This window comes from Vulpes vulpes, chromosome 10, assembly GCF_048418805.1.
Source record: "Vulpes vulpes isolate BD-2025 chromosome 10, VulVul3, whole genome shotgun sequence".
In the NCBI taxonomy this organism is placed as follows: Eukaryota; Metazoa; Chordata; class Mammalia; order Carnivora; family Canidae; genus Vulpes; species Vulpes vulpes.
The window spans coordinates 18,398,394-18,410,615 of record NC_132789.1 but is presented as its reverse complement, the minus strand read 5'-3'; the positions used below and the strand labels follow the sequence as shown (position 1 = coordinate 18,410,615).

The following is a 12,222-nucleotide window of genomic DNA, read 5'->3' as shown; positions in this document are numbered from 1 at the left end:
ATTGGTTGATGTCTCTTAAGGCTGTTTTCATCTATACATTCCCCTCATTGCATCTTTTCTTGCCCCATTCCTTCTTACAATTTCTTTCTTGAGGAAACCAGTCCTATGAGAGGAATTTCTAAGGAGATTTCTTTTGTTAGCTGATTGTGCTGAAAATGTCTCATGGATGGTGAAACCTGTAACGATAGCATTTTATCTCCTAACTGTGGACTTCTTTATCATAGGATCGGCAGCTGAAAGTGAAGGATTTGGTTTTATCTGTACATAATCGTGCTGTTAGAAACTGCCCCTGGACAGTTGCCCTGTGGACTCGTTACCTCTTGGCCATGGAAAGACATGGAGTTGACCATCGAGTGATTTCTGGTGCGAATGTTTTTGTGGGAAGAGTCTTAGGCTTTCTGTTCCAGACCAGAAACATAGTGCTGTGATAGTCATTAAATCAGCCTTCCCTGGCTGGTTTGGGATATTGAGTATTAGTGACAAAAAAGGCCCTAAGTGGGAAATAAACTGGTTACAAGCTTTTATCATGCTAACACTTCTTGTGATTTTCCAGGAAGTGGGAGTCTTTTCTCCAAACTTACTTGACCTGGAGTTCTTTTAGTGCAGGGCATCTTGTGGAACGTGCCCTTTCTAGAACACAGTTCATGCAAATCCCGTAGGAGCTTTTCTGTTGAACCTTTCTCTCTAGCCCATTTCACTTTATTGCATCTTGTCATTATTATTAAGTCATATGGTATTTGATAGTCAGTGGAGGCTTTTGTAACAATCTTGATAACTCTTGATAACTTCCTTTTGAATTTGTAACAAATCCTGGCTTTTTCTTCAATTTTAGTGACCTTCGAGAAAGCTTTGAGTGCTGGCTTCATTCAGGCCACTGATTATGTGGAGATTTGGCAGGCGTACCTTGATTATCTGAGGAGAAGGGTTGATTTCAAACAAGGTATTTATATTCACATGTCAAATTCAGTTCTTAGTTTTTTCCTAACATGTTTTGGTGAGAGTCCTAGTTGCCCAAATACATTATGATTAGGCAAATGATGTAGACCAGCCATTGACAACTGTTTTCCCCCAGAACTTTTAGCTACATAAATCCTTAACCAGTCTTGCTGTGAATTGTAAAGGAAGAGTTAGGGTCCTTTTATCCTGGCTCCTGCCAGCATTTTCCATACTGTGCTTTCTGTTCTAGTGTCTTTCTCCCCCAACTATGTGATGAGGGCAGGGACTGGCAATTCTATTTCTGTGTCCCCAGCATGATGCCAGGTGCATAGCAGGCTCCCAGGAGTTTCACTGTAGGATTAAACAAACAAACAAAAAAGACATGGTATGCGGTTTCCTGAAGCCAAACCTCTCTTGCAACTTCTAACAGACTCCAGTAAAGAGCTGGAAGAGCTGAGGTCTGCATTCACTCGCGCCTTGGAGTATCTCAAACAGGAGGTAGAGGAGCGTAAGTGTGGCTTCACCTACTCCTTGATCCACTTGTCTTTCCTCTTGGTGGATATGCCTTCTCAGAGGCTGTTTGTCTCTAAATTCATTTCTAATTGTGACTAATTCTGTTCTTCCAGGTTTCAATGAGAGTGGAGATCCAAGCTGCATGATCATGCAGAACTGGGCTAGGATCGAGGTAAGTGTGTTTGACACATCTGTCTGTGACATCCACCTTTGAAGGACATTTGTGTAATAATATGGCTAATGTTGAGTCAGAATCCTAGGTGATGGTCTAGGGTCTCTAAGAGTTTGTGTTCTATATCTAGCTCGATGAGCATTCAGCTGTTTCTTAAGAGAAACACCAGTACTTGGGTAAGAACTTATGCAGCAGACATCGGAAATCCAGATGTTCACTTGTGGACCGCCCCACCCTGGTGCGTGGTTTGTGAGAGTATACTGGATATGTACTATCTGGCAGGCATTATACTGTGTGCTGGGGAAATGAGGTAGACCTGCTGTGTGCTCCTAAGTCTTTAATGTTGTGTGGGAGTCAGAAATTTGACAAATAATTAGGAAATAGATATTATTTTGGAGCAAGGACCCCAAGTGACTAAGGTATGGAACCTGCTCTTGATCAGCTCACAGAATTGTGAAATTCTAATCATGTTTTATTTTCTGAGGGGGAGTCAGGTCAAAGAAACAAATATCTATCAGGTTCAGAGAGGTTCGCTTGTCCAAGTCACTTAAATGGCAGAGCTAGGACCTACTCCTAGATCAGTCTTTCTCTGCATTGCCTCTTGGACTAAACTTTTGTAGTAAGCTTGATAAAACTAAAAACCTGTGGGCTCCTGCTCTTTGCTCTCATATAGTATAGGCGAACAGCTTGAGACTTGTCACCTCTAAAAGCCGGAAGTGGTTGAGCCGGGCCTGTTGCTGTGCAGCGTGGCTGGGGAATATGCAGGGAGTTACAGAACACTGATCATCAGTGGGGGGTTTTAAGGCACTTCTGTTCAAAGTATATTTTGTAATAGGTGCCAACGTTGCAAGTTTTGAGTCTTTCCTAGTGGAGCCTATTTATGCATTTTAGGCTCGACTGTGCAATAATATGCAGAAAGCTCGGGAACTCTGGGACAGCATCATGACCAAAGGAAACGCCAAGTATGCCAACATGTGGCTCGAGTATTACAACCTGGAGAGGTAACCAACCTGGGGGCGTGTTGGTGGTGCTTATCAGGGGTCAGCTGTTGTGGGTCCTGGCTGCCTCCTGCCAGCCTGGGCTTGCTCCTCCCCACAGGCCTTGGGCCTTTATCTGCCTGTCTTTCATTAGTGGCTATGTGTGTACTGGGCGAGGTTAGGAAACTAAACCTAATATTTAGTGTCCAGGCTTGTTGTACAGCCAAACGTTTCTTTTAGTTTGTTATTTTGGTTTGTTTTGATTTTTGGACCTGAATATTTTATTTGACTTTTTGGAGAACTATTTTTTTATATTGCTTTTGTATGTAAAAGTAGAAAATATTAAAAAGCAGAGAAAAACCCCAAATTATCTGCAGCAATAAATCCAGAGATGTAACCCCTGTTAGCTAATGGTTTTTGAGATTTTTCTATGCTTAATTTTTTTTAAAAGAAAATGCAGTGACAGAGTACATGTTACAAATTTTAAAATTTATTTTAAATAAATGAGACATGACCAACTGTTGTAAACATGGGGAAGATGTAAAGAATAAGACCATCTTTTCTATTTATTGTATCTTGAACATTGCATGTCAGTAAATGTATTTCTGTATACTTTTTTGGGGAATATTTTTTTTACCCCCCATTTAAAAAATAACATGCTCAAATTAAAATAGAGCATTTGCCAAACTATGTGGTAGAGAGTGAAAGTTCCTTAGCATCTCACCCCCAGAGATGACCACTATTAAAGCTTCTTGAATATTGTTCTAGGTCAGCAGTTCTCAAGCTTTTTGTTCTCAAGACCCGTTATACTCTTAAAAATTTGAGAACTGTAGAGAGCTTTTGTATATGTGAGTTGTATGTACTTAATATTACCATATTAGAAAACTGAGAAATTAAAAATTGTCACAATAGTAAATTCATTACATTTAACATAAAGAATATATTTTGTGTGTTTTTCAAATTCCAAAATAATTTAGTGAGAAAAGTGGCACAGTTTTGTAGTTTGGCAAGTATCTTTAGTCTGGCTTGGAAGACAGTTGGATTCTGATGTCTATTTATGCATTTACTGTGTTGTGAATTCTCATTGAAGAATATGAAGAAAATTTGGCTTCCTGCAGATAGGATATTAAAGAAAAGGGTATTTTAACCTTTTCAGATAATTGTGGATATTTTTTCACACTAGGGCAAAATTCAGCAAGTGGTAGTTTTTTAAATAGTTTCAGTGTGGAATATGAAACCATACTGAGTTTTTCAGACTTTGTTATATTAATATTCACTGGCCTGAAAAAAAAGTATTTTTTTAAATTTCATTTACTTATTCATGAGAGACAGACAGAGGCAGAGACACAGGCAGAGGGAGAAGCAGGCTTCATGCAGGGAGCTGGACATGGGACTCGATCCCGGGTCTCCAGGATCATGTCCTGGGCTGAAGGTGGCGCTAAACCACTGAGCCACTGGGGCTGCCCCTGTTTTGTGTTTTGAATAAACCTTTTATCCATATGTGCTTCTGTGACATGCATTGTTCATTTGGAAAATACTCATTCACAAAGTCATGCAGCTCTTCCAGTATTGACACATTTCATTATACAGCATTTAAAAAATCCCGTTTGTTCATATCCTCAGTGATCTTAGTAGAAGTCTTTTTTTAAAAAAGATTTATTTATTTGAGAGAGAGCGAGTGCACATGCAAGTGGGGAGGGGCAAAGAGAGAGGGGGAGAGAGAGAGAGAATCCCAAGAGCACAGAGCCTGACACAGGGCTTGATCACACGAGCTGAAACCAAGAGTTGGGCACTCAACTGAGCCACCCAGACTCCCCAGTAGAAAAGTCTTTTAAGTAGGAAGCTGTCAAACTCAAAGTGGCAGATACAGGGACACCTGGGTGGCTCAGGAGTTGGGTGTCTGCCTTCGGCTCAGGGCATGTTCCCAGTCGGGGGATCGAGTCCCACATCCCTGGGGGGAGCCTGCTTCTCCCTCTGCCTATATCTCTGCCTCTCTGTGTCTCTCATGAATAAATAAATAAAATATTTTTTTTAAAAAGTGGTAGATACAGATTTTCCAAAATTCCGATTTTCACTTAAAAGCTGCAGTTTGATCATGGCAACAAATAAACAGCCAGTGGTTTTCCTTGAAGTGGTGGACTCACTTCATTAATTTTCACAAATGTCTGCCAGGTATTCAGGTCTATGTAACCACAGTTTTTATCACTCAGCTGTTTCCTCAAGTAAAAATGGTGTTCTGTGAAAAAACAAACTGTTCAACTTGCACCTCAAACAAAAAGATAACACTTTTCTTTGTGACAACCATTTTATGTTGGTATGCAGAAAAAGTGCTTTATGTGTATATCTTCTTTTGTCACAGTATATAAAATGTGTGCAGTCTAGATTTGTGCTAAGGATTAGGGTTAGCCATAGCTTTTGCACGTCCCCTGAAAGGGTCTTTGAGACCCTCAGAACTACATGGATCATACTTTGAGAACTACTGCTCTTAACTTTTTTTTTTTTTAACTATTATATGTATTTATAAAATTTATATATATTTTTAAGTTTTTAAAAATAGGAATGGGAGCATAGTGTTTCATAATTGTTGTTAATAAGAGATTATTATAATTACTGTGATTAATGGTGTATCTTCCCATGGGAGTATCAGAATGTGTAATTCTGGGGTTTAAATCTGACCATTCTCTGGATTAGTGCTTCTCTCCTTGGGTAGGGTGGCATCCTAGAATTTCTATAAGGACTTTATCAAGTTACATAGCATTCTTAGATCTCCCACCTGTGTCGCATATGCCAGTGCTATCAAGGCAGGACACCTGGTAGCAGACTATTGTCCTAGGTGCATTTTCCAGTAGCATCTCCTTGGCTAAAGGAAAGAGTGATTTAGGCGAAAACCTTAGTTTTGAGTTGAGGAAAAAGGAGAAAACATTATAAGTAGCAGTAATACAAATAGCTGTGGATATTCCTGGAAGCTAGAGCCATTGCAGAGCTTTTGATCTTGTGACGCTACCTGTGAGAAGATGGCCCCTCCCTTTGTGTGCCTTCTGCTTTGTGTCCTTGTGGCAGCAATGCTTTGTTTTCTGTCCTAGGGCACACGGTGACACCCAGCACTGTAGGAAGGCCCTGCACCGGGCCGTCCAGTGCACCAGTGATTACCCAGAGCATGTCTGTGAAGTGTTGCTCACCATGGAAAGGACAGAAGGTGGGGACCCTCAGCTCTCTGATTCTGGTTTGGAGTCTGTCTCATCCACCATTTGGTCTCAGGACAGACTGTATGAGTACATCTGCTCAGGTGGTGCTCTGTGATTAGACTGCCTGGTGAGCCCATATTCCCCTTGCCTGTCTCTGCAGAGTTTTGGAATAAAGGAAGGCTGAGACATGGCTCTGGCACAGGGTTCTCTTCATTTTTTGTGGTGGGTGTGGTTCTGTCTACTTGTTAGGTACTAGGAGTACTCCTCCCTTGTCCTCAGTCATGACAGAAACATCTCCAGACTCGTTCCCTGGGGATCCAGAGCACTCTAGTTGAGAATCTGTGCAGTAGCACAGTGTCATGCACACCAGAGGCACACTGAGGGTCAAAGGGCTAATGACTACAGGCTTTGGGCGTATGCACATCCCTCATTAAATTTTAGAGCCTTGGCATTAAGTTCTCAATAGGGAAAAGAAATCGTCAATAGGAAAATAGTGAATTTATCCATGGGCATTGATTTGGATTTTGGGTGTGAACCCCTCAGAACTGGGAGTAAAACACCCAAGCAACAATAGATTAAAAACACCCCAAAATTTATCGTTTGAGCAGCTCTTAAAATCCTTCAGTCTTCATGTAAATGTCATACACCTTTTACATTAAGAATGTCTTCGTTTTAGTTTGCTAATGAGAACCTGTAATAGATCATATTCTGGTTTTCAAGTCTTTTCTAAAAGAGAAGGGTTTTTTGTTTTTTGTTTTATTTTTTTAAAGACTTAATTTTTTACTTTCAAGAGTTTGTGCATTCAGTGCACTCTCTAGCAGTGGGGAGGGGCAGAGCTCGATCCCAGGACCCTGAGATCATGACCTGAGCCAAAATTAAGAGTTGTTGCTCAACCGACTGAACCACCCAGGTGCCCCAAGAGAAGGGATGTTTTAAACACAGCTAGAAGAACTGGTCAAATTCTGAAAAGTTCAGGCCTACTATAAGGAAATCTGAAAATAGGGAACTGACTCTCTTGTGGAGATGTGGGGAAATTAAGAACATTTTATATTACCCTATCTTTTAAAATTCTAAATAGTGACAGTTTGCTTCTGTTTCTATCTAGGTACCCTAGAAGACTGGGATATAGCTGTTCAGAAAACCGAAACTCGATTAGCTCGTGTTAATGAGCAGAGAATTAAGGTAAGGATGTTATTTAAAGCCTTTAGAAGCTTTTCTGGCTATTTTGACTGTGTTTGGTGTGAATATTTCTTGTTAAAACCTTTGAGGTCTTCTGAAGAAGTATCTTTTACTCAGAATATTAACTAGTGGAATATTTGAACCTGTATTTAAGCCTGTCTTGTATAATTTTTTTGAATTGGCTTAGAACTTTAGCCCTGATGATAAAAACTTTATGTAGTAGGGGAGTTTGGGACCTAAAGTTTCCTGGGATACAGATGGAAAAGCTAAGAATGGAGCCTCACTTAGTCCTGTGATTGGAACGGGAACACATCCAAATTCATTAGAGCTCCAATTTTACATTTTGTTTTCTTTCTGTTGGTGAGTAATTACTGGGGATGTTGCAGAACATCCTGTAGATGTGAGATCACATCTTCTTAGGAACCCTAAGAAGCCTACATCTTCTTAGGAACCCTAAGAAGCCTGGTAGGGAAAATTGTGAGCACCGCACCCCCTGCCCAAGCCATCTCCTCATGACCTTTCTTTTCCTTGGGGTGGCAAATTTTTCTTCCCAGCGTCCCCTTTCCTCTCTGCTCATCATGGGCCTGTAGAGTTCCCACAGTTATTCCATCCTAGTGATGTGTCCATGTTCCCATCTTCCCAGGCTGCAGAGAAGGAAGCAGCCCTTGCCCAGCAAGAAGAAGAAAAGGCCGAACAGCGGAAGAGGGCCCGGGCCGAGAAGAAAGCATTGAAAAAGAAGAAAAAGACCAGAGGTGCAGACAAGCGCAAAGCAGAAGAGGATGATGAGAAGGAGTGGGGTGATGATGAAGAAGGTAGAGCTTTCTGGAAGTGTTGTTTGGGAACATCTCTAACTTCCAGAGAAGTTACAGGCACCATACATAGAACTTTTTGTCTTGAACAGTTGAGAATAAGTTGTCAGCATGGTGCCCCATCAACTTTCCCATCCCTGCCCGCTGTCCACATTGGCATCATCTTCCCTCCCTACTTGGGCTCCCACAGCCCACCTGTCCCTGCCCTTCTTCCCCTTGGACTCAAGCATCCTGCACCACAGCTTATGCAGACACCTGCCTTGCTCGCCTGCCAGACAGTTTTGCCTTGGTGGAGTTTTCCAAGCAGTGCTTCTCTGGCCCCTGCCATTTCAGGGGCAGGCAGGTGTGGGGCAGGTTTATTTTGGCAGAGTCCACTAAGGTAAAGAATTGCTTGTAGACTTTCAGGGACTCCATACGTGTTCCTGGTACAAAGGGGTCAATTAGAGGGAAGTAGTAGTTCTGTTCACCTTTCTTGTGCACCTTTTTGAAACTGTCAGAAATGACCATGGATGGGTAGCTGGGTAGCTCACTGGCCTTGAGGACCCCAGGCTTAGCGGGGGAAGGCAGATGTGACATGTGATATCAGTGGTGTGTAATTGGGACTGTGGGACAGGACGGTCTGGATTAATGGTGAAGGCCAAATGAGGCTCTGCTGGGTCAGCTCCCCGCAGGAAAGACTTCATGCACTATACTGTCTGGAGGTGAAAATGGGTGACTGTCCAGTGCAAAGGAAGAAGGGAGAATTAGACAGAGCGCATGCCTCAGCAAGGCATGAAGCACAGAACAGCCTAGCATTTTCTCTGAGCAGCAAATAACCGGGTTTGAGCCCTGATGCATGCTGAGGACTGTACTGGGGTAGGTGAGGCTGGAACAGTGGGCCAGTTTGCTCACTCAGGGCCCCTCTTGAATGCAGTGAGTAGTAGTTAGACTTCCATCAGGAAGGCAGTGGGGAATTGATAGGCCTGGAAGTGGGGCCAGTGCCAACTGGCTTTCAGTACTGTCCCTCCAGAGGCAATAGGGCAGATGGGTTGGAGTAAAATGTTAAACTGTGTTGAAGGACACAGCATAACAGTGAACACTTTAGGAATTATAGTGCTTTGCAGAGTGTAGCCTGTGGAGTGCATTTGTCAGAATCACCTGAGGTGCTTGTTTAAATATAAGTCCCCGGGGCGCATGGGAGTTCAGTCGATTAAGCATCCAGTTCTTGGTTTCAGCTCAATTGGGTCATGATCTCAGGGTCGCGGGATCAAGCCCTGTGTTGGGGTCTGTGCTTAATGCCTAGTCTACTTGAGATTCTTTCTCTCTTACTCTGCCCCTCCCTCCACTCACACACATGGGCACATGCGCACTAGGTCTCTCAAAATCTTTAAAAAAGAAATGCAATTCCCTGGGCCGTATCCCTCCTTTGCTGCCCCAGGCTTTCTAGAAGAGGGGTACTAGAATTTGTCATCAGAACTTTGAGGCCCTCCTGAGCTTTTGTGCACTTGACCCTTGAACCTTGGAGGTTAGGGGTGCCAACCCCCCACACAGTCAAAAATCCATGTTTAACTTTGGATTCCCCAAAAACTTAACTACTAAGAGCCTACTGTTGACTGGGAGCCTTACCAGGATAATGTAAATGGTTTACTAACACAGATTTTATGTTATATGTATTATATATTGTCTGCTTACAATAAAGTTAGAGTAAAGAAAACATTATTATACAAAGATCATAAGGAAGAGAAAATACATTTATGTATTGTATTTATCCCAAAAAGTCCGCATGTAAGTGCACTTGTGCAATTTAAACCTGTTCAAGGGTCAAGTGTAATTAAGAGTGGATAATGGGGACTTATGTTATCACTTCACTTGATTTAGTCCACTCACTTGAATGTAACTGGGGCCCAGAGTGTGGGACAAACAGCTAGTGGGACTTGTTGCATGTGTTAGATAAGACTTGATGGAGGGTGTGGCATGGGCCTGGCTCCAGAGAAGGACAGCTATATGTCCTGTGCAGCTGCCGCAGATGCACCATCCAGAGTGGGAGGAGGACTTGTATCGAGCAGCTCGCTTAAGAGAAGTTCATTAATCATTGTTCCTTTTCTTCTTTCACCCTGTAGAGCAGCCTTCCAAACGCAGAAAGGTAGAGAACAGCACTCCTCCAGCTGGTGAGGCACAGGATCTAGAGGCAGAAATGGGACTCTTTGGGAAAAGTGCACCTGTAGACGTCGACCCTCCCTCCAAGCAGAAGGAGAGGGCAGCCGCCCTGAAGAGGGACATGCCCAAGGTGCCCCACGACAGTAGCAAGGACAGCATCACCGTCTTTGTCAGCAACCTGCCCTATAGCATGGACGAGCCTGAAGTGAAGCTCCGGCCGCTCTTTGAGGCCTGTGGGGAGGTGACAGAGATCCGCCCCATCTTCAGCAACCGGGGAGATTTCCGAGGCTACTGCTATGTGGAGTTTAAAGAGGAGAAGTCAGCCTTGCAGGCGCTGGAGTTGGACCGGAAGACTGTAGAGGGGAGGCCAATGTTTGTCTCCCCCTGTGTGGACAAGAGCAAACATCCCGACTTCAAGGTGGGTCTTTGTAGAAAATGCCTTTCACATCAGGTTACTGTGGACAGATTGAACATTTTGTCTTGCAGCAAGCAACTACCATTTAGAATCTGCGTGGAATATTTGTGGTCTGTGAAGAACTAGATGCAGGGTCTAGTTCTGAGCTGGGTAGGTGAGGCCTGACTCACAGCTTAGTGATACCGAGCTTGCGCTAGTTGACAGATGATGAGAAAATTGGAAATTCTAACAGCGGCTGCTTGCCACTGAATGTTGAGAAGTGGCAATGGCTGTGTGAAGGATTTACTGTGTCACCTTGTCAGATCCTCATCCAAACTCTGAGGGTAGCGGCTTTCATCCCTGCCACGTTCCGGAGGCAGAAGCGGGGGCTTTGAGAGGTTAAGTGACTTGGCCAGGGTGACCCCATTAATAGTTCGTAGCACCCAGAGTCGGCTGTGGTCTCTGGCTAGGGTGAGGCCTGTGGCTGAGTCTGGTACTAGCTACAGTATTGTACGTTGGGTTGGGCCATGGGTGCTTGACTCTCTTTCCCTCCCTTCCTGTAGGTGTTCAGATACAGCACTGCCCTGGAGAAACACAAGCTGTTTGTCTCGGGCCTGCCTTTTTCCTGCACTAAAGAGGAACTAGAAGAGATCTGTAAAGCTCATGGCACCGTGAAGGACATCAGGCTGGTTACCAACCGGGCAGGCAAACCGAAGGTCAGTGTCTGTGCAGACGGTGTCAGCCTCCCGAGGCTCTGGCAAACCTAGTTCTCCATCTGTTCAGATTCTTAGTTTCTGAGTGGGTTCCTTGTTAGCTGAGAAATAAGTGAACAGAATAATAGGGACACTTGGCACAGTAGTGCCAAGTGCATTTGGAGTCAGAGTAACCTGTTTCTAGCTAATCATACTAAAAAATAAGGCATTGAGGGAAAAGGAAACTTACCATGAATTATTAGGGGCCACAGTGCAGACCCCTGGCTGTGAGGGGCCTTTTTGGTAGTGTGTGCCCTCCTGCCCCAACTCACCTCTTCATTAGGTTTCCAGGTGCCTCCTTCAGTCTCTTCCCCAGAGACTCCACCAGATTTTCCTATTAGCCCCCTTAGCATCCTGTGAAATCTTTTTGTGTCACGTTCTGAGTAGTTGGCTAGGCACGAGTTTGGATTCCCTTTCTCCAGCCCTCTGGGTTGATGGAGAGTTGAAGAGCATGAAGTAAGGAGGGACCCACATGAAGGCTCACCCTGTATCCAGGCGCCTCATTCATTTGCTTTTGCTGGATTTACTGGTCTGTCTCTCCCTCCCTATCTTTTTTTTTTTTTTTTTCCTGCAGCAAGCACAAGGTACACTGGCCTCACAAAGGTTATCTGATATTTACAATCTGTTGCAGAAACAGGGAGGAAGAGTGTGACTAATGCATAAATCTGTAGACAAAGGATGGTTGCGGTGGGGAAGGGAACCTGATGACGGGGCAGCTGTCTGTACTGGCTTCTCTGCTGAGGCAGGAAGTTGTGTCCTGGCTCTGCCACACCTGATCTGGCTCTGGAACTTGCATCTTTCAGGGCCTGGCCTATGTGGAGTATGAAAATGAATCTCAGGCGTCACAGGCTGTACTAAAGATGGACGGCATGACTATCAAAGAGAATGTCATCAAAGTGGCCATCAGCAATCCTCCTCAGAGGAAGGTTCCAGAGAAGCCAGAGGCAAAGAAAGCTCCAGGTGGTGGCATGGTGCCACGACAGATTTATGGAGCGTAAGTGTTTGCATGCACAAACTCTGCCCTGGCCAGCACTGCAGGGGATTCGTTTCCTGCTAGTACAGCAAGTTGGGGCAGAAAGCCAGGGCCTGCTGTTCCTGGGGATGCTCACGGTGGTTTACCAGAGCAGGGTGTCTGGAGCAGGGCCATGCGGAGCAAAAGCCCGGAAGTG

The 12,222-nt window shown here is 44.1% G+C and overlaps 1 protein-coding gene across 2 annotated transcripts in view; it reads left to right on the top strand.

Moving 5' to 3' along the window:
* Positions 1-12,222, top strand: part of SART3 (spliceosome associated factor 3, U4/U6 recycling protein) — a 37,690-nt gene that overhangs the window by 23,939 nt on the left and 1,529 nt on the right. For both annotated transcript variants that reach the window (XM_025986656.2, XM_025986655.2), the window contains exons 8-18: positions 225-363; positions 833-940; positions 1,367-1,444; positions 1,563-1,621; positions 2,513-2,622; positions 5,682-5,794; positions 6,889-6,965; positions 7,606-7,774; positions 9,871-10,325; positions 10,865-11,017; positions 11,857-12,047. In XM_025986656.2, the coding sequence (XP_025842441.2) occupies positions 225-363; positions 833-940; positions 1,367-1,444; positions 1,563-1,621; positions 2,513-2,622; positions 5,682-5,794; positions 6,889-6,965; positions 7,606-7,774; positions 9,871-10,325; positions 10,865-11,017; positions 11,857-12,047 (1,652 nt within the window). The remainder of the gene's footprint in view (positions 1-224; positions 364-832; positions 941-1,366; positions 1,445-1,562; positions 1,622-2,512; positions 2,623-5,681; positions 5,795-6,888; positions 6,966-7,605; positions 7,775-9,870; positions 10,326-10,864; positions 11,018-11,856; positions 12,048-12,222) is intronic.